This window comes from Geospiza fortis, unplaced genomic scaffold, assembly GCF_000277835.1.
Source record: "Geospiza fortis unplaced genomic scaffold, GeoFor_1.0 scaffold27, whole genome shotgun sequence".
Classification (NCBI taxonomy): domain Eukaryota; kingdom Metazoa; phylum Chordata; class Aves; order Passeriformes; family Thraupidae; genus Geospiza; species Geospiza fortis.
The window spans coordinates 1,515,546-1,537,826 of NW_005054329.1; the positions used below are offsets into that span (position 1 = coordinate 1,515,546).

General features: G+C 41.3%; 1 protein-coding gene across 1 annotated transcript in view; it reads right to left on the bottom strand.

Moving 5' to 3' along the window:
* The window catches only part of RABGAP1 (RAB GTPase activating protein 1), a 56,198-nt gene extending 33,917 nt beyond the window's left edge, over positions 1 to 22,281 (bottom strand). The window contains exons 1-12 of the mRNA XM_005421239.3: positions 22,079 to 22,281; positions 17,659 to 17,890; positions 17,034 to 17,238; positions 16,272 to 16,446; positions 15,858 to 16,015; positions 15,524 to 15,634; positions 14,839 to 14,905; positions 13,784 to 13,886; positions 12,425 to 12,594; positions 9,685 to 9,859; positions 8,983 to 9,076; positions 6,101 to 6,251 (exon numbers count right to left, since the gene is read on the bottom strand). Coding sequence (XP_005421296.1) covers positions 6,101 to 6,251; positions 8,983 to 9,076; positions 9,685 to 9,859; positions 12,425 to 12,594; positions 13,784 to 13,886; positions 14,839 to 14,905; positions 15,524 to 15,634; positions 15,858 to 16,015; positions 16,272 to 16,446; positions 17,034 to 17,238; positions 17,659 to 17,890; positions 22,079 to 22,228 — 1,791 coding nt within the window. The 5' untranslated portion in view covers positions 22,229 to 22,281. The remainder of the gene's footprint in view (positions 1 to 6,100; positions 6,252 to 8,982; positions 9,077 to 9,684; positions 9,860 to 12,424; positions 12,595 to 13,783; positions 13,887 to 14,838; positions 14,906 to 15,523; positions 15,635 to 15,857; positions 16,016 to 16,271; positions 16,447 to 17,033; positions 17,239 to 17,658; positions 17,891 to 22,078) is intronic.

Genomic DNA, 22,281 nt, shown 5'->3' on the forward strand with positions numbered 1-22,281 from the left:
GCACGCGGGTCCCGGCCCTGCCGTCCCCGCGCCGCCGGTGCCGCAGGGACACACACCCAGCGCAGCCCGCTCCTCCTCCCGCACCCTGCACGGCGAGCGCCAGCCGTCCATCACCGCCCTGAATTCACGCGCTTCGTCGTCACTTAGAGGCTTTTCTATCCCAGCCCTTTTGGCGAAATACCTATTCTGGAATAAACGTGCCTTTCCTAGGTGTACTGTGTGCTCCTCGCAGGAGACACCTGAAAGCAAGGGCAAAGCTGAGAACGATGTCCCACCATTAATCCAGATGCTGCTCCAGGTAGGCAGGCACCTCCCTCCATACACAGACACACACACAGAACGCAAAGGCACCGCTGTCCCTGACATCGGACACCAAAGCAGAAAACCCAGCGACATTCCAGCCAGCAAACACGAGAGAGATTCACAGCACAGCACTTAAACCTGTATTCACACCCTAAGTTAATACCATCTCACTATTTAACCAGAAAAACCTCTTTGAAGGCAGAGAGGCATAACAAGGTACAGCTCTTGTTTATTGTCTGTCAAGAGCTTCAACTGACAGGCTGGAAAACACGTTCCCAGGTATGCGGGAGCTCATTCTCTGACCGTGTCACCAGACTGCTCCACTGCCACCACTTAGGGCAAGCCCTTGCTACAGAAATTTGTATTTGAATGGATCAAACCAGTAAAAAACTGAAGTTCTTCGACAATCAAAATCATTTAGTCAGACATCAAAGTGTGCAATTGGCATCCTTACAAGCTTAAGTCCATACTCTGACAACCAATACCAACAAACCCAAGGGTTTGGTTAACCTAAGCTAAACATTGGTCATTTTGCAGAATACCTAATGGGAAATTAATTGTGGCCAAAGGAATAGATGTCAAAGCAATTGAGCCACAACTCTCAGGTTTTCAGCTGACCAGTAAGTACAAAAAGCATTTTATGATACACTTGTGTTGGCCAAAAATCTGTGCTGGGCAACAGCATGACTTGGCAGATTTTTAGTTAGTCTCATACAAATGCCTGAAAACAAAAACTTGGGGGTTCTGCCCTATCTTTAACCAAAAAAGATCTCTTTACTATTGTCCACCTTTTTTTTTAATTTACGGTGTTTCTACTCATGGCAACTGAAGTACTAGAACTGTAGCTAGGAAACATAAACTTTGAAATAAATTTAGGCCAGGGTATTGTGGATTTACAAAAAACAAGCTATGATTGAATTACTGCTGGAGAAATGATCTCCTATCTTTCCAAAGCAGAGAATGATTTACATACCGATTGATTCAAATAGTATTTCTGGATCCTTGGGCACGAATAGACACTTTCTAAACAGCCCCAAGAAAATGCACATTGATACACTGAACTTCCTATGTCAGATACATAAAAACAAGGTAGCAATGGAAATACTGAGCCCAACCAAAACCACATCTATTTGATGAAATTTCTAAACAGAAAATGCACCATGAAATCAAAAACTCCCCAGTGTTCAGGTTTTTATGAAAAGCTCAACGTCCTTAGAGCCGAGGTATTTCTGTAAAAGAGCCAGGTCTGTTTTTTCCTTTAACTGACATTCTATTGTTTCTCCGAAGCTGAGAGTAATGACTCCACTCAGTGCTCTTGCCAGCTCACTCCTGCTTGCTTAAAACACCCAAACCAGCAACAGCTCCACCTCCTCCTGCCCCTGCACCCAGCCCAGCAGGTGAAGCAAACTGCAGCTGGAAGGTAACCGGGGTACAGGGCCTGCTCCCCAGCTCTCTGGTTGGGTGCACCACCAGCCCAGCACCAGAACCTCTCCTAAAGACACCCAAATGTGTGGCTGAGGTGGCTGAGCTCCGTGAGACCAAAAATACCGTTGTGGTGTACAGACTTCTCCCACTCTACACCACACAGCACCACGTCGTCTACAGCAATGAAAAGTACTCCAGAAATTATTCAAAGTTGTAATGACAACTCCTGGGAAAACTGCTGCTTGTAAAAGATAATTAAACTTTTATCACCATGTGATCAAAACTAATCAAACGAGGAATCTCAAGGTTCAGGCACAGTGACAAGGCTACGTCATCGTACAGTGTGATGCACAGATGCATGGTAGGTTCCATTTCAGTTCATTGTACATAGTCATGGCCCTCTGTCCTCCTGAAAATTCAATGCATTCTTTTTAATTTATAGGAACATATGGAAATATGATTGTGATACAAGTAGAAAATAAGTGTTAGCCACCCACAGCTAAGGTTCTGTCACATTTTATGCTGCTGATGACAACACATTCAGTCAAACAACGGTAGTGACATTTTAATCTATTTCTTCATTAAAAACCAGCATTGTTTGCAGCAAGACAGACAAGTATATTTGGTAGAACGTCTGTGTTCTATAATCCTCGTCTCATGGAGACAAAAAGGTGGGAAGATGAGAAAGTGGGTAGTAGGAGTCCTGCTGTAAGAAAGACTGGAACAAATTAATCTCCTACCAAACCTGGGATTTTTCCCAGAAATGGTGACCCCGGAGTAACATTCCAGGACACAGACACTCCTCCTGACACTGGACTATTTATTTTATTTGTGCCACAAGATGTCCCTCTCACGTTGTAATTTTCTTAATATAGTATATTTATCTGGTACAACAGATCATGGCTTTTTCCTTTCAACATTACTTCCTCCCACACAGACCTATATCCAAAAGCTTTTTATTTTCTCCTCAATATTGTAAATGTCAAGTTTTTAATGTTGATATTATGAAGAACTTCTCCACTGACAGATTTAGTAGTTGTATTAATCCTTTCTAAAATTTGTCTGTTGTGGCTGTTGTCTCCTTCACTTTGTATCATGCTTATTTATCTTTTTTAGCCTGTGGCTTGCTTTACGTGTTTTCTACTCAGTAACATTTTCCATCCACCTATGCCTGTCCAGAACATGCAATATTGCTCCTGCAGGTGTCTGTTAACACCTGGAGTGAGTCCCTATGTGTCTTCTGCTACCTTTCAGTGGCTGGAAGTCTGAAGATTAACAGCCCTAACTGTGATTGCCAAAGTGCTACCAGGACCAGATGCCTCTTCCAGGGATTGTCTAGATTGTTTCACCTAGAGCTTGCTTTCTGTCCCCAGTGGGGACATGACCTTAATTCACTGGGCTGGCTTTCATCCACACTCCCCACCACCAGCATGGCAATCTGGAGCTGCTAAAAGCTTTATTATTGCACACAGATGGTGTGCAAATTCTCAAAAGTAATTTGTGGAAGCGCCATGATGGTGAAACTTCAACCTTCCTGCAATAACAAAAGCGCAGAGAACAAACCCCAGCCAGTGTGTGGCAAAGAAAACCAGAGCAAATAATTAATATATGCTGTCATGATGATTGGAACACAAAGAGCACACCTTGAAACACAATTTCAATGCTATTTTTAAGTCATATTCAAGAAGAGAGCTAGCCGCAGCTCTCCTGAATGGTAGAACACAACAGGAGACATTTCCTTTTCAATCCTTCAGTAGCCACTACTCAACAGTGAACAAAAAACTGTTCTCTCAGCAATTAATTTGCAAGGGAAAGAAAAAAATCAGAGATTATCTGAGCCTTCCCAGGAAAGCAACCACCAGAAGAAATACTGGGGTGCTGCATCCGACATCCTGTGCACAAGGGGAGAAAATCCCTGAAACAGGCCAGAAGGATATGAAGCAGCTGTCAACACAGATCCTTATTAATTTGGGACTGTGCTGCTGCATGGGGTCAGGAAAAGCCTGGCAGAAATCAAATGCAGCTACAGGAATAGAGGGCAACATGAAGAGAGAAGGGGCACTGCATTATGAGCACGGGTTTCCTGCATCTCCGGCTCACATTCCAGGGCACAGGTTTTACATGGACTCCTTGTGCTCCTGCATTACACCACAGCAGTTATTCTCACATAAACCCCCTTCAAGGCATGGTAATGCAAATAACTGCAGGCTTGCCAGAGAAGAATTGGCATTAGTGACATGCAAAACATGGCAAAGCATTACAAAGATGGGAAAGCAATGTAATATAATGGACCCTTGTCTTCATATAATTAGCAATTTTTTTCCCAGGAACATTTACTCCTATACATTGCTGCATACTGACTGTAACGGAGCTGCTATTTTAAGAGCAGTAAGAATTAGTCACATTGGAACTCCAAAATTATCACATTTCATGCCTAAGAAAAGCATGGAAAAAAAAGTAAGGCTGAAGTGCAGCCCAGCTTTATCATACTCTTGGCATAGACTATGTCCAAAGGGTCTGCAAACATTGTATTGCTGGGCCCAGAATTCATGTTCTCCTCAGCCTCCCAAACAATCCTTGCATTTTTTGCCTGTTCTCCTCTTCAGTACCACCACACAGGCACTGAAAGATAACCCTGTTTAAAACCTTGCACTTCTTCCACTGCCTGCAGACTGAAGAAATCCCAATTCCCCTGTGAACCAAGCACACATTTCTGTGCTCAAACACCAACCTCTGTCCCTCCTACAGGAACAGTCCCAGCCTGTTTCCGTATTTAAGTCACAACAAAACAAACAGCCATGGATGGCACTGGGCTAATATGGCACCTCCAGATTAGGGAGGTCAACATAATTTTCATTTGCTGGAGCTGGTGTGCTGCTGATATACCACAGACCTCATGAGACTACAGCAGGGCCTGAAAACAGTCACCCAGGACCCATTCTCTCTAATTCCTTAATTAGTTTCTGTGCTGAACGAGCACTGCAGGCATAGCCAGTGCTTTTCAGAAGAACACAGGGCAGGGCCAGCCCACTCTCCCTTACACTTGCACTCCAGAGATGCTTCAAACAAGAGATGCAGGTTACTTTCTTTGTCTCAGCCAAATGACAAGAAGTGGAAAGGTTTCACAGGTTTAAAAATGAAATGTTACACTATCCCCTTCCAGCTGACAAAGATAGTAGCAGAACGTGTCACCAACTGTGCCACAAAGACATCATCTTTTGCATTCTGATACCAAAACACTGAAACAGAGAAACAAGTGAGGCTGACAACTACTCACCAGGCAATTAAAATAACACAACAGGATAGCTGTGATCACTCCTTGCCAGAGCACTCAACCTCCACATTACTTATATGATTTATTCACCATAAAATCCATGTTACAGCTCTACAATGCATAAACCAGCATTAAGGAATTTGGATCAAGTTTTTTCTATATTCATCAATTATATGAAAATACTTATTTTCACATACAGAACACTTTTAGCTGATTTAACATGATTCATTCACATTATGTAGGATCCTTCCTGCATGACTCCAGCAGAAACTGAGTTTAATTTCAGAAGCCCTCCTGCCCTTGGACTAAGGTCTTTAATTGCTCCTTGTGAATCCATGCCATCAAAATATAGAGATACAAAGGCTGATTCACTTGTGTTGCTTTTTAACTGGTGAATAATTAATTTCTGTAATATTTGTACTAAAGCTGTATCATTAATAATTTCTAATACAGTCCTTCTAGACTTGCATGTTTGATGAAAGCAATAAAATCCAATGTAGCTATACAGATAATGGTCAAATCCAAATTAACACATCAGTTTTCTGGATAAGAAGGTGACATTTCATTTTGTGACCCATTTGTTACTTGAACTTTGAGAACCACTGAGTGATGTCTGTACATACAATTCTTATATCCTTTTCCTACCTTACTGGGGTCAGCATTCAAGATGAGAAGTCACAAAACTGCTGTCCAATGCAAAAACATCCACATTGTTCTGTTTTCTTTCTACCAAAAAAGGCTGCAATTTCTACTAGTGTTGGATTTTTAGCATAAACACTGAGACAACACAACAAAACTCAGCTTCCATTCAGAAAAGCCAAACAGGCAAAGAAAATTAATCTGTCCATTATGAAAGCAATAAATAGGATATTTATTTTTTACAAACTCAGAGCTCAGCTGAGTGAAACAGGACTATAAAAGGAAAGCAGTGTAATGCCACCAGCAGCTCTGTAGGGTTTTTGTTGGAAGATTGAATCACAGTCACTCGTTGATAGATCCAGGTACACTCAGGGACCCTCAGGCAAGAGTATGCCTGAAGCCACTGCGTTCCCGCTCTTTCAAAAATGGGGGGAAAAGAGCTGAAAAAAGCCACAGTACCTTTGTGATGAGGATCCTGTACTTCTCCACCAGGTGGTCGTTGTTGTGACACCCTGCCAGCAGCTGCCACACCTGGCCCAGCAGCGCCTCGGGGACGCCGCTCCGCACCAGCGCCGACAGCGTCTTGGGCCGCACGCTCAGGTTCAGGTGCCTGCAGGGAGGGCTCAGTTACTGCCCCAACCAGCACAGAAACCCGGCTGGAACAGCACACACAGCGCCCCTGCCAGGCACTCCAGATCTCTACGTGAAATTCAAGTTGTGTAAAATAAATACAATTTGGAGAACTACTTCCCAAACTATTTTCTTGACTCCCATTAAATTTATATAAATATAACACCCAACAAGCCAAAACACTCCATTAAATGCTAGAGGACAGAGGTCACCTGTAAATTCCAAGTTCAAACTACCCCAAAATGAGCAGTTTGCAGAAGCCTCCTAGCAGGAGATGACCTTCTCAGGGAAGGAGGGACAGAGGAGTCAGAGCTCTGAGAATCACCTCTCATGGTTCTCTAACTGCAGCCCTGCATTAGGGCAGCCTCACTGCACCAGCCAGCCCCAGCTGAACAGCTCCTTCCAGCGAGACCACTGACAGCTCATAAATTCCAGCACTGCACACTGTAAAAACTAAACCTACATATAATTTATGCACTTACAGCACGTTAAGCTGAACAGCTCATTTGTGGCTTACATATAAAAATCCCCAAAAGACACACGTCTTAAATCATAGAAATTACTATTTTTCAGCAGTTACTAAAAAACAAACTTCTGGATAAAATGATCAAGAGAGCTGACAGACAAAGCCAGGCAGAAAGATGAACTCGTGTCACATCAACTGCATTATGTTCTTAATAAAGTGGCATTTATTAATGTTTGTGACAGTCTAACAGATATGTGGATAATAATTTCACACAGACTGGGATTCCCTATAGCCTTGTCTAGAAGTCTACAGTGTTCTGACACAATAATCTAGAGACTAACAAGGCAGACATTTAAATCAGTATTTATTGCGCAGAACCCAGGACCATCATGTCCTCCTTCACTGTGCTTTCTCTAAAAGAAATCAACTAAAATAAAAATAATATTTATAAAGTAGTTACATTTATATCAATGTCACTATAGACATATCTTTATAGAGTATTTATTATGCTTTTATAATATGTAATTATATTTATATAAAATACTTCCTACATACAAAACACTCAGTATTTCTGTAAAGGCCTATAAAACTGCTTTGCCTCAATCTCACATCAGAGGAAGTACAATAGTAGTTCCAATCAATACAGTCATGAAGGCTGTAGACTAAAGGCTACACACTACTGGATTCTTCCCAACTATGTTTGAAATGAGAAAATTGTGTGACTCAGCAGTTGTGAAACATCAGCCAAATACTCTTTGGTATCACAAAATACCAAATATTTAATTACTATATAAATCTAATTACACAATTCTAAAAAACTAGCATGAAACCACCTGAAGTCTGATTTTTATGGTTTGCAATCCTCTTATGCTAAAAGCTGGGGGATCATTGCTTCCAAATACACGTTTTTAGTTAAGAAGGAAAGCCCTTTAACACATATTAAAGCTATTGCCAGCATTAGCACAGAAGCATTTCATATCCTCTTAGAGCTGCCAAAACATTTCCAATGGGAGTCAGGTGGCTTAATTATCTCCGAGCCCTTGGAAGAATTACAAAAAAAATGCAAGTTGAAACTTTCTCACAGCAGCAGATGCAGAGAGCTCATCTGGGAAAGATGTTTCTCCAAATCTAGGAGAGGGAAATGGATCATGTATCATTTTACCACAGCCTTCCCCTCTTACAAATGTGTCCACTTAGTGCAAAACCAAAGCGGAAGGAAAACTACTCATTCAAATAAGCAATAACTGCAGAAAATACTAAACAGTTATAATCTTAATTTAAAGAGATTCCGGTTTAAGTGGTCACATCAATACTTTTTCTCATCTAAGCTGCATGACTGACTCCAATCTCTGCTGTCCTACTCCTTAGATCCAATACCCACTCAACCTTTGACTTGCTGTCCAGCCCTTGCCCTGCTCTCATTGACTTCAGGAAGCAAAAGGCCACAATTAAAGCCAGAGTCAAAATGAAGCCTGTTTGAGCTCAGTCTCATGCTGCCCATCACCCCCTTTATGGGGAAAAAATAAAACCTAACAAAACCCGTGAATTTTACAACAGTCAGCATTACTTTGGAACTGCTCAGGCTACTTCAAGATGAATAAAACAATCCCTCACCACAGGAGGATTGTGTTGCATTAGCAATTGGACTGTCAAGAAACACTCTTCTTGTACACTGACATTTTCCAGGGAAAAACAGCAGAGCTCATGTACTTCCTTCTTGGCAGGCTCTGGAGCCTTGCTTTAGATAAGGGAGGAAAAACATCTTCTCTATCCAAGTCCAAATCTCCCATTTCTTAAGCTACAGTCACTAAGATATGACAGCTGCAGGAAAAATTGGCTGTGAACCCAGTCAGAATTACAAAGAGGAATGGAAGTGATCTGTGCAGAATAGACAAAGCAAGAGCTGCATTTTCTCTACACTACTTAGTTTAGGTTTTCCTTTAACAAAATCCCAAGGAACCTGAAGATAAGTAGAATTTTAAGGCAGAACCAACTAAAGACATAGCATAAGTGAATTTCTATACATTGAGCGTGCACTCAAAAATTAAAATATTTATAACACCCTCTAAAGAAATCAGAAAACATCAAGCCAGAGAATAAAGGGTGTTGTAGGGATAGACAGAGAACTAAATCCAAACAAATCTTACATCAAACGGCCTCTGGAAATAAAAACTCCAAGCAGAAGGAGCCAACAGAATGAGAATATTCAGAACTGTAATTTTCAGAATGTGATTTTGCCACTTACCACTTGGACAGCAGCTCTCCCCACGTTTCAAGAATTTTTTCTGCACACTCTTTGGAAACATCTCCAGAACCACTTAAGAGTGGTTCATCATTGTCTGCCAAGAGAACAGAAGAGACACTTCAGCCAAGGCCACATGGAAGGCCAGCAGGAAAAGTGGAAAAGCAGAAACCCAAGTTATCTCCATTTCATCTTTGTAATGCCAGATCTTTCTATACTCAGAAGTGGTCGTGGTTTGCTTTAAATTTTTTTTTTAAAAGTAGAAGTTCTTGAAAATGCATTAAGTTCCAAGCTGGGCAGGTCCTGGTAGTTTCATCTCGCCCAGATGTCTGACTCTCCACTAAACACTGCCTGCTGACACTTCCAAATAACACCAGCTTCTCCTTCTGCTCCCAAACCTGCTCACAGCTGCTCAGGGAGGGGCAGAAGCCACATGATAATCCCCAGTTTTTAGGAGCCCTTTTTCACATTGTCCCAAATACACCACAGGAGGCCTGGGCTGAGAAAAGCAGGGACACTGAAGTGCCAGACGAGGGAGAGGCTGACCAGAAATGCCAGGACACTGGTTATGGAATCTTGCAGTATTCCAGCAAGAAAACCCCTCAGTCAGGCAGATTCTGACTGGAAAGGATCCTACATCTTTTATAACCACATTATTCACCAACTGCCCTTTCTCAAAGTCCACAAAGCACAAGAGCCTCTTACCTTCCTCCTCATCATCCTCTGGAGGCGATGGGATCATGGAGCCCTGCGAGCCCGACTGGGGCAGGCGCAGGGAGGGGCTGGCTGTGGTTTTCCTCCTCTCCCTCTCAGATTCACTTTCCAGGCACACAACCTCATACAGAGTGTCTGAGTTGTTCTTCCTGTCCTTCTGCTTTATCTAGGAAACAAGGTTCATTTCACTGAAGAACCTACACAGATGCCACATCACTTCCTGAGGCTCTGCCTTCTCTTTCCAGACCAGGAGAGCTGAGGAACAACTTCCATCCCATTCTACAGTGAGGAATGTTCACACCTGGGACACACTTAATGCCAGGGGCTGGCTGTCAGTGCTCCCTGAAACCTGCTGGGAGCATCCTGCACCCACAGGCACACAGTGTCTGACACAGGCACAATCTGCCATCCACAGGGAGCTCATCTTTCCAACCATCAATGAACTGGACACAGATGCACTGATTTTTAAAGTTATAAATGCATCTGTGGTCTAAGAGATGAAGGTTCCTCAATATGCAGCAACTTTGCCTTTATTTAAACACTGGTAAAAAATTGAAAGCAAAAACTTAAAAATTATGTCAAATTCTTCTTCAAAGAGAATTTATAAAATGAGCTAAAATAGAAAAGGTTTCTGGGGATATTTACGGTGGCAAAAGTAGTCTTAAACATTTGTTCATATTTATTTGAACAAGATGAGGTGAGCTTTAAGGTCCCTTCCAAACCAAACCAGTCTGGGATTCCATGATTTTCCCACGGTAATGGTCTTTAGCAAAGCTTCCAACTCTGAGTATACATTACTGCAGGAACACAAATTACTGAGTTCCAAAGCCTACTCTGTGACCCTGTTTCTCCATAATTTTCAATGCTTTGGTACCTTCCTTTCCTTTAAAGAAGGATTTTTCTTTGTGAAGCAGTTCTAAAATTTTAATACATTATAAGGACTTGGAATTTTTTTTCCTAAATGAATAAAAATAGAAAGCAGAAAAGAGAAGGTGAAGAAAAGAGTGAAATAAGATTTATAATTATGCTCCACACTAAGCTCCCAGTGTTCAATTTTATTCTTTGGAGCATTAAAAATGAAGAGAAATACATCAAAACTAAAAATGACTAAATCACTAAATGCAATCGGAGCAAATAAAATCCCTCTGCTTTCACCATTTCCGAATAAAGAAACACTGCCAAAGTAAGATAAGCCAATTCTACACAGCTGTACTTTTAATAGGCTAATCATGACTCCACAGAAACAGGTTTCCCTTCCAGGCTTATCAGGCAGTACATTCTATATTTGTTGCTTCCACTACGAGTTTTGATAATCTTCCATTAGTAAACACTGCAAGTTGGATAACCTGACAGTGTCTGTGGAAAAAGAGAATTGGCCAAGATAAGTCACAATGTCTGTGAATTTGGTAAGACAAAAGATCCAGAATTAGCTCAGTAAGATAAGCTTCCTTTAAACTGCCAAACAGAAAAGGCACCTTTGGAGGCTGTAGAATATTTATAGCCCAACAGCCTCTACATGCTCCACCTCAAAAATATTCTAAATAAAAAGGCTGAGCTCATCCATGAAGAATTTTTCCACCTTAAACTTTGAAGGAAAGGGGTTTTTTTTCTTTACAAAGAAAAAGAATCCTTGGTGAACTTCATCTTTGTTACTACCCAGATGCCATTCTTTGTTAGCACTTAAAGGCAAGTGTAAAAAGAATGAAGAAAAGCCTCTTGCTTAACTCAAAACCTCTTTAAATAAGAACACTTATCAAGAAATTAGGACGCCAACACTGCTTTCTTTTTGGGCTGCAGCCAGAATTGCTAAGCCTTGAGAGAGCACGTATATCCACATTATTTGCTTTTATATATTTCCAGTTCTTTAAACAAGACTTTCATTTCAGAACAATAGTTTCTAGAGCAGAAGAATAGCAGCTATTTCAAGTACATGATCTCTTCAGTGACTTGGACCTTCAAATTACCAGCCTTATTTTGAGGCTAAGTTATTGCCTTGTACTGTTATGAGGAATATCCTAGACAGAAATAATGCTTCCATTTTTAGGAGATGGGTAAAAAAGTAAGTTGGAAAAAACAGTAAAATTTTTTAACAAGTTCTGGGGATTTTTTGTGGTTGCTTGGATTTTTTTTCCCCAGGGCAAACTTGGGGTATGTGTGAAATCTCTGTTTCCAACCATGCAGAAGGGGAAAATAGACTTTGACAAAAAATAATTTCCTTTGGAATTTCATGTGGATGTTTGCTCATCTAAAAACACTTCAAAATAATTGTTCAATTTGCATGATAAAAGAAGTTTAGTGATCTATCAGATCCCATGTCACCAGGATTACAGCAAAGACTTTTTTTTTTCTCTTAACCCTTAATTTAACACAATTATTCCTCCACACCCTTATGGCAGCAAGTCTCAGCATAGCCACAGTTTGCAGATAAATCCTTTCTTCCTTTTCTGGCTGTGGTTTGGCTGGAAAATCCATAAGCCTCTCTGTAACCTCGCAGACTCATCAAAGCTATCAAAAAAGCTATTTCAGGCTCTTTATGGGAACTGCAGATAGCCAGCAACAATCAGCACAATAAAGGGTAGCTTTCCTCAAAGTGAAGTGCATTTATTTTACCTCTTTGAATCAGGAGGAAAATGTTGCATTGTGAACATTATATTAGTAAAGGTTTTAGCAATCATAGGGAGAAACAGCCTATTAATTGTCAATTTTATTTCTTTATTTTTTAACACATTACCTGTTTCAATTTTAAGAAAAAATTTTCAGTTGAGCTCCGTTTGCTGAAGGGCCAGAACAGCCTCTCATTAGGTGAGCAAACTCTGACTTTGGTCTCCAGAATGAATCGAACGGGCTCCTGCACCTCAGTTATGACCAAATCCACAGCAGTGGTCATGAACAACACTTTATCTAGGGAGAGAAAATGAAGCCACAATGTGAAAAGAAACATTTCAAATAAAATGTTCCATAACCCCTTTCTCAGTAACATGGAAGAACAAAGGAAACTTTCCTTTTCAGAATCGATTTTCCCCCTAATTTAACATCTCAAAACTCTACAAGTTTCAAAATAGGAAAACTGGATCACTATGCACTATTCAGCAGAGAGTAAGGAAACTGCAGCCTTCAAGCCAAGAAAATGATCTTGTTAAAGAGAGTAAAAATTCTGCTTTTTCAAATCCCACTGAAATTGTATCCAAAACCTTCATTAAACATTATAGAGGATCTGTGCACTTAACTGCACAGTGCAGACCTCTTGCCATCCAGCCTAATTACACTTCAATTCTTTTTTGGTTTTAGAAGTTACTTAAGTGTTTAATACCATGATATTGAAGGCATTTAAGACCACCTCAGCTGTGAAGTTCCAAAAATTGATTACACACTCTGATGCTCCAACAGGAGGCAACAGGGCTCAGTGACCTATGAGATGTCTCTGGCAGGGAATGATAAATTGTGTCCTTCAGGCAGGATGGCATCCACTCCAGCACCAGATTGTGCCCAGCAGCTGACTTCATGACTTTGCCCAGTCAATTCCCATTAACTTCCCAACCTCTGGCACACAACAGTGACAAGAGATTGAGAAGATGATAATTCAGCTGACATCTTCAAAGAAGTAATGACATTCTCTTTCAGGACTCGAGAGAGCAATGCAACATCAGCTATTTTTGGATGACACTTGGAGTGGTTTGCTTTCATTTTCACAGGTATGGGAATCCTTCTGTTTAATTAAAAACTTGGGTTTGGAAAAAATTGAACTGACCACAAGACACTGAGCAAAGCAAGTGCCTGCAAAAGTAATTTAGTGCAATTCCCAATGGGATTCTTGAAAAGCTCCAGTGGTGCACAGAGCACCTGCATCCCGCCCCACAACCTGCAGAGCCTCCTACTAGGACATAGCTCCTACAACATATTACTGAACATAGCTTGCTTTTACTTATTTTTTTTTTTTTAAATTTCATGTGGCATTTAGCACCCTACACTCTGAGAATATATCCTATCCTGTGAAAGTCTTCTGTGGGATTCTTCTGAAAAGATAATTGATCCAATGCCCACTATGGAAGTAATTTCCCTGCCTAGGGAAAACACCTGGCAACATTCATACCTTTTGGTGTTTCTTCATTTACAAACTGGAAGTGTGGAGACTTTTGATTCCAGCTCCCAGTGATCACGTATGATTTCCCATCAGAACTTTTACCCATGGACTCCTGGAAACAAGGTAAGTTTATGTTTGCTTTTTTAAATTAAAGAGGTTTCTACACTATGTAGCACCAGCCCTGTGAAAGAGCTACTGCACTGGCAAGGAAAGGGCAAGTCCATATGAGAGTGTCTGCAGCAGAGATCATCTCTGAAGGAAATATCAGAGCTCCCCTGCAATGCTTGGTGTCCATGCTGATAATACAGAAAGGCAAATTAATACTAATTATTCTATTAGTACACGGCATGACCAGTTGTTTTGGAGGTGGCCATCGAGCAGCAACTTTCAGTTTACAGAAGTGTGGATGAGAACACAACACATGTTATTCAGTCACTAAGAGCCAAACCAATATTTTAGCTAATGTTCAGCTTGTCTGTCTTCCCAACAACCTTATTTTCTGGGCAATCCAAAGCCTGGTAGAAAACAAAATTATTCACGTAGTATTAAACCCTTTTGAGTAAGTCACTATGTACTGCATAAATACTAGCAAATTTGTTGTCACTTCACCCTTGTGAAGTCAAATGATCCCTATCATTACTTTATAGAGAAAAGTGAGTCATAAGAACAAAGCACCCACTAGTTCTGTGTTACATTGGAAGCCTCTCAGGCCTCGATTCTCACACTGATAATTATGCTGTAAAACTTTCCATGTTCAAAGCACGGCTCTTTAATATTCAGCATGCCTAAAAATAGGGTTCCATGTTTCTTATTTCTGGCCCCTGAATGAGAACAGTCATGATTGACTGTAAAACTGGGCAAGTCCCCTGACCGAGCACCAGGTCATGTTCTAACTGAGCAGCAGAGGCAGGGATTGAACTCAACTACCCAGAGCCTCACCCTCAGCAGTGGAATCTACACCATCAATTTCCATCAACAACTGCAGAAATGTTCTCTGTCCATCCTGACATCATGCACAATCATAACCCAAATTCTTACTGAGTTTTGTTAAGAAAGATCCTTACCAAATCCAGAAGGTGCATGTCACCACTCCGAACGTCTTTCCCACGGCTAAGGAGAAGGCCAAAACATCTGCAAAGCCAAGCAAAAAATGTAACTGCAAAACTTAGACATGCTCATAAACAAACCATTGACATTTCTTATCTAAGTATTTGCTGTCATACATCACAAACAGCCCATGAATCCACTGACAAACATCAACAAACCTTGACATTTGAAAGCAGCATCAAGCACATCTAGCAAAACAATGTCAAGCCAACATCAAAAACGTCGAGTAAGATTTCAGAGTCATATTTACAAGATCGTTTTACCCTGTTTACAGCCCTGAAAATTGTTCCATTACCTTCATTTTAAAGAACAGTCTAATAAAGTCACTGCTAACAAGGGTTCCTTATACCACAACAACACTTGGCCTGCAGTCTTCTACCCTTCCTTTGGTGGCTTTTGTTTTTTTTGTTTTTTAGACATATTTGCATAGAATTTACCCTTCAGGAGGGACAAGGATCAGATGAAACACAAGGACCTCTTTTATGATTTCATTTTGGCCTTTTCACAAGGACTTTTGGCCCACACAGGTATGTCCCACTTCATCCTCAAGAGAAGTGTGGCACTAAATCACAGAATAATTACTAACCTGCTCCCTCATAGGCAAAATACAGATAAAGAATCTTTTAAAGTTGATGACATTACCTTTCAATAGCAAGTTCTTTATTCGTTGTCTGTTGCACATAAATCACAATCTTCTTATCAATCCCTTGGCGGAGTTTGAAGCATTGCCTGTCCTTGTCTTTGGGAACTGCACTGTTATTCATCAGGAAAGAAAAAAAGAATTCTCAATTTAGCTGCATTCTTTGCATATACCAAACCCAGCATCAGACACTGGTGCAGGTCCTTACACCTGGGATTCATTTAAACTAGAATAGGAAACTCTCAAAAAGAGAATTTAGGGACCTCCTCAGCCTCACACTCTCTATTCACTCACTTTCCAACAGACCCATATACTGCACAGAAGAAGAATCTCTACCTGAAATAACCTTTCCCATCATCTTCTTTGATTTCCAGAGACACAGAGAAGGTGAAGATGTCGCTGTCAGGAGTCTGGGGGGTGGCAGTGGCTGAGAGCGGGGTCTGTTTGGCAGAGCGCCGGAAGGCAGTGGCAAAGCTGTACAGGATTCGGCTCACCTGCAGCCAGAGTGCACAAACATCAGCTGAAACCGACCTGCACTTTCACTAATTCACAACAAATTGTATGAAAATAATTCAATTTTAGCATTTAATTAACTGCTAGGATAAACTGTTAACTGTGCATTCTTATCCCATAACTAAGGTTTGTTGATGGATGAGTAACATTACTTAAAGTGCCTGAAAAACTTCCTTTAAATTTCATACTAACATTTACATGTACGTAATTATCATTTGACAAAAAGCTTGCACTTACAGCCTCTTGGATTTCACATCGGAAGACATGAATCCTGAAGAGTTCTGCATTGTAGTGGCTTTCAGTGAAAGCAAAGCAATCACTTTCAGGGGTCCCATCGTGCCCTCGTACACAGAAAAGGATTTTATAGATTGGATAATTTGCTATTTCTGTGTTTGTCTGAGGATCTAAAAGTCTGTTAAAATAGAGAGAGGGGGAAAAAAAAGCGAGCTTGCACCTTTAGAAGAATTATTTCAGCCAGACATAACTTGCAAGCTTTAACAATCTCATACCTCCTAGAGAAAGTACACCACAAAAACTAGATCCTGTCATTTACTGCAAAGCATGACCACCATAATGATGTTTAAATTGAACACCACAAAAAAATACAATGCCACAAATGTTTCCACCAATAATTTCCCCATGGTTGTCAGGGATTAGTCTTCCAAAAGTTACACTAGTATTTGGCTGTGGACAGACCCACCTCTGTCAGACCTCGTGTATCAGACATTTTCCAAACTACTTTCCAGGCTATTTCCAAAGTGCTCATCAATAACCAACCCCACCATGGCTTTGGGGATAGCTTGGATCATCACAGCACATTTTGGTAGAGTGTTTGGTAAACAAATTCAAAGGATCCCTTTTCACAGATGTCTGTAAAACCCACTTCTCCCACTAAAGAAAATCCAAGTTGCTCAAGTCTCCTGCCAGGCAAACCATCAGATATTTGCTTTCCAAAGGAGTCCAGATGAAGGCAGAGCCCCAGAACAGCAAACCCTGTACCTCACGGTCCCCTCGGAGACGTTGGGCACGGACAGGGTGACGTCCAGGGAGATCTGGCACTGGCCCCGCAGGATGGACATCATGCGCAGCGCCTCCACCTCGCTGCGCGGGGCGTTCACCGAGGCACAGCCCAGGTAGGTCAGCTTGCTGAACACCACGCTGTCCTCGTCTGTCACCGGCGTGAAGGGGCTCAAATCCTCACAGTCTAGGGCAGCACACGAGGGGGAACGTCAGAAACAAGGCAAGGCAACCGCACGGGAAGTGTCAGACACTGCCTGCCCACTGAATAGGAGACAAGAGAGGCTAAGAACAGAAAAGCCAGGCCAGGTCAAAACACTATAGGAAAGCCCTGTATTTATATTTTATACAGCCAGGCAAGTAAGCTCAATATTTGTGCACACATCTCAGGGCTGGTATAGCAGTGTTTTCAGAATACAGGACAGTTCAGCAGATATTAACTCTTGCATCACATACATAACCTGGAACTTACTGCACTAAGTGATTATAATGTGATGGATGGGGAAAGACTACTGGCCACATGTGTACCTAAATTCTCTTCACTTTCCCCACAGAAACCAAGTTCATAAGATACTACCAGGCATTCCTCCCCTTTTTTTTTTCTAACCTCCTTGAGATGGTTTCACTGGCAAGCTCATTTCTGGTTTCTGGAGTCCTGCCACTGACACTGGGTTAATGGTAGAGGATGCTGACGCTTCAAGGACAACAGGTTCTTCCCCATCTCCATCAGTTCTGACTTCTCCATGGTCCCGGTCACTGCCCTGATCCTCCATGGGTGGATCCATCAGCACGTCTTCCAGCTCCCGCTGCAGCTGCTGCTCACTTCCATTCCCCACAATCTGAGAGCCACAGAGTTGGGACACAAAAAAGAAGAAAAGACTGTTCAAACAACAAAAAATACCCCTCAGGCACAGGATCATTCATATTGCTTTTTATTTAACAGTCAAAGCAGCAGTCAACAAATTTAACCCAGTTACAACCACAAACACAAACTGCAGGGTGCAAGTGCTCACCAGCATGGATTATATCCTCCCCGCTCTAACAAATCTACAAGCTCAAAGCAGGAATTTTCTAGCACTAGAAAAAGCAGGGAGATTATTACTTTCAAACCAGTCTTTAATCACTAACTACAAAGACTACCTTTGAAGGAGAAACTTACAGATGCCCACAGTATGGGCTACAACAATTCTCAGATTGGGACAAATATCAGTAAATATGTTATGCGCTTTATGGGCAAGACAGAAAGGTTTCACAGGAAGAGAAGCATCTGGAACAAGATCATGCCATCATCCTGAGGAGAAGCAACAGCATTGCTTTGTTTCCTAACGCTCAGCTGCAGCCTGACTTTGAGCTCATTGAAGTCAACATGAAAGCATGAAGCCACCTCAACAGTGTGAAATAAAGTCCTGAAGTGGAGAAGGAATGAAGGCATTCATTTCAGGAAGCCCTCAGATACTGCTTCTAAGGAAACTCTTTGTCCATTCCTCTGCAGTTAATAGGGAAGTAACCAAGTTTGCAGAGTATTGACCAGATGCCATCAGCAAAAGACACTTGCTTCTAACACTTCTGCAGCTGCTGGTTATTCCGGCTGACACCAAAACTCAACCCTAGGAGTGCTTCCGTATTCTCACCTCTCTGTAAACTCACTGACCAGCTACTAGAAACCAAATTATTCAACTAGCCCAAAAAGTAATAATCTAGTGACTGTTTTGCTACACAATCCAAACAATAACAACAAGAGACATTTATGCTCTTGGAATTGTCGCAAACAGAATGTCACTTTTTGTACAGATTAAAATACACTCCTGTGCTGTGATCACCTGCCAGGAGCAGGACAGGGTAACTGCCTTACTCAGCTGTACACCCACAGGGGGAGGCATCTGTAACCTGCAACTAGTTACAGAAATTCACATATTGCCATTTTCCTCCCAACAATTTTAGTATTAATTTGTGTGACACATTGTGGAAAAATCCTGCACCAGCATGGGGTCATCAAAGGCAGAAGGCTTTCAAGTATCATGTTTATTATTCAGGTCTTTGTAGGCAATCATCAGAAAGATGATGATGGATGATGATGATGATGATGGAAGATGCACCATGCTCCTTTACTGTATGGAGTTTATATGTTTTGCAACAAAATAGAATTAATTAATTATAGTGTCCTGTCAGTCCCTTCAAAGGCTATATATCAAAAAACCTAGAGTAACTTCTAGTTTACAGAACCTGTTCTCTATGAAACCTGAAGTTAAAATTCATTCTGGTAAAAAACTGCATCTGATACACCTTTCCTCACAGTGAACAGACTTTGGTAATGTTCTATTCTATCAAGATTAAAAGCCAAAAAATCTGAACTGTGATCTACTCTATTTGGTAAAATAATCAGTATGAATAACATATCTAGATGTTACATCTATAAAACATGATCTTGAAAATAAAATTTCCCAAAAATAGTAGTGACAGGTAAAACACAAATTCAAATTGTTTACAGAAAATAGGCATGTAAAAAGAAAACAAACCCATCTTATATATATTCTAAAACATCATTATCCAAACCCCATTTAAAAAGCAATTTTAACTAATTTCTCCAAGAAAGCTTTCCTTCTCAGACTACTCTCAAAAAGAATTTTAAAAGGCACAGTAACCACACTTCTGTACTAGAGAAGCCCTGCTGTTCTCATGGCCCCAAAAATCAAGTGCGACAAACCAGCTGCCTGCACACCGAGACCTAAAACACAAACCAAGGTTAACTTCACATCAACCAAAGTTTCTTATGCACCCATTTGGATTCCCCACATCACAGGAACAGGGCACATGAAGGTGTAAATGTGCCTGAAACCCAACCCCAACTGCAGCCCCAAAACCAGAGCCAGCCTGGCAGAACCAAGGGCAGGAGGGAACAGTAACAGCTGCACCTGAGCAGTGCTTGAGGCTGAGCAAAGAAACCACTACCCTAATCATGGCTTTGTCCACTTCTCACTAAACTCAAAACTGATTTTACTTAACCTTTAACTAGGAGGCAGCAAACTTCCTTTAGGACACCAGGGGATTTATCAGAACTGTGATTTATTCCCCTCTCCTGACGTATGTGCTGCCACCTCTGCTGGGAGAGGTCTCGCAGTGCCAGGGAGCTCAGAACTCCTGCTCCACACTGGGCTCCAGCAGCAAAGCTTTCCTAAATCCAGCCCAATCCCACTGCCAGTGGGCACGAGCAGACACAGGAACAACACTGGAAAGCAGAGACAGCAGGCAAACTGTATTTCCTGTTTAAGATAGAAAATTGCCATTAATCACTCAGATTGCAGCCAATAACCAACAGCACATGCTTTCCACACTGGAATACTGAAAAGCTCAAGGTGAATTGCTTTGTTCAAGGTTTATGCTCAGTCCAGGCTCCACATTCATAAAGAAGTTTAAGACCTGCAAAGCTCTGTGGCATTCAGTGCCAAACTAGAGAACTTTATTTTACAACTGATGATCAGGAGGCAGCAGAGTTCATGTTTTTCCTTCCTCATCAAGAGAAGCAGCACACCTGCAGCCAGCACTTCATAAACCACTTTGGAGGCAAGCAGTGATACAAATAGTTCCCATGTGGAGCAAGAAGCGTTGCAGACTATGACATTTCATGCCTCCAAATTTTTGTTGGGGATAACAGGATGGAACAGAGAAGCTGGTTGACATGAGCATGTCTGTCTCCTGGGCTCTCAAACGATGCTTCAGGAGCTGATTACAGACACTGCCACAGAAGCATTCTCAAGGTAAGTACCACTATGAGACTACTCTGAATTCCTAAGTATTGATGTGGATCCTGATCTTGATGCCGCTGGTATTTGCAGCATTAAGAAAGACAAGCATGAGGCTACAGCCTTTCAGCAGGTTTCACAGATCACCAGGCTCCATGCTTAAGAAATGTTCATATGTTTTAGACTATTCTATGATGCGAAGTGACATCTTCTACAACCACCATAAAACATACGTGAACTTTTTGCCAGATTAAGCAAAAGATCAGATTTGAGAATCTTAACTGATAGAATTTATTTGAAGTCTTAAGCAAAAGAAAAGAGCCACTATAACAGCATGTCTTGCCCTGGACTCAAAGGAACACAAGAAAAACAAACAAAGCAGTTGGGAGGTAAAAGCAAGAAGAGCAAAAGCATCAAGAAATGTTTGATAAAGTCTCTGTTACAACTACTGCAAGGGAAAAGAGGAGCACCAGTCCAACAGGCAGAACACAGGATTTCTTATCATCTTTGAAGACATAGATGCAGCTGTAGACAGATATCAGTTTCTTCCAACGGTTGAATATCTCTTTCCATCTCCCAAAAGAACACATTAACTTGACTCACTCTAGGGAAGATCCGGTTTTCAACACATTGAAGTGATGGAATTTGGAGTGATTACCTTACTTGTGCCACTTTTCTTAAAAACTGCTGAAACACAAATTGGGATGAATGTTGCTCTAAGTAGCAAAAAAAAAAAAAAAAGTAGAGGGTGACAAGGGTCTCTTTTCAGAACAGCACTTTTACAAGTGAGAAGATGCCAGTGCCCTTCCAGCTCTCTCAAGCCTTTCACAGAGAGCTCGTGTTCTCTGATTCATGCCAAGTTGTTAGTTAGTTATAACTACTCTTCTAAATTTCTTAAAGAGAACATTTCACATTGGGGAAAACTTCAGTGTATCCTTGAATTAACAGATACAGTCAAATCCATGTATGCTAATATTGCTTTCCACCTGGAAGCTGTGATAAAATCACAGTTCCACGTTCTTGACAATCAGTCTGTTTCATCCCAAGCACTTTAGGAAGAATTCTGCAAAGTGGGAAAAAACCCACAGCTAGCGATGGAGAGAGCTCTTACTCAAAACCTAATTACCACCTCTGACATCAGCAGTGAAGAAATTACTGACAAAACTGGTTCTTGAGTATGTTCTCCCTTCTGTCAAGTTTTCCACAACAAAGAAGTCCCTCTTTAAGCTCTCTATGGTTAGTTTGATTTAGAAGAACAGGGAACAAACTCAGGTTATTGGTTCTTACCTTCAGTCCTGTTTTTTCATCATCACTACCATTATTTGTAGATGGTGTTTCATCCCCTTGCCTGGAAACCAAGACAAAATCTTCACTGTTAAGAGTGGATACCGAGTCTGAAGAGACACTGATTTTTCCAACAGAAGCCTTGTCATCCATGACTTAAAAAGGAAGTTCGATTCATGAATGAGATTAAATATGTTATAAACTCC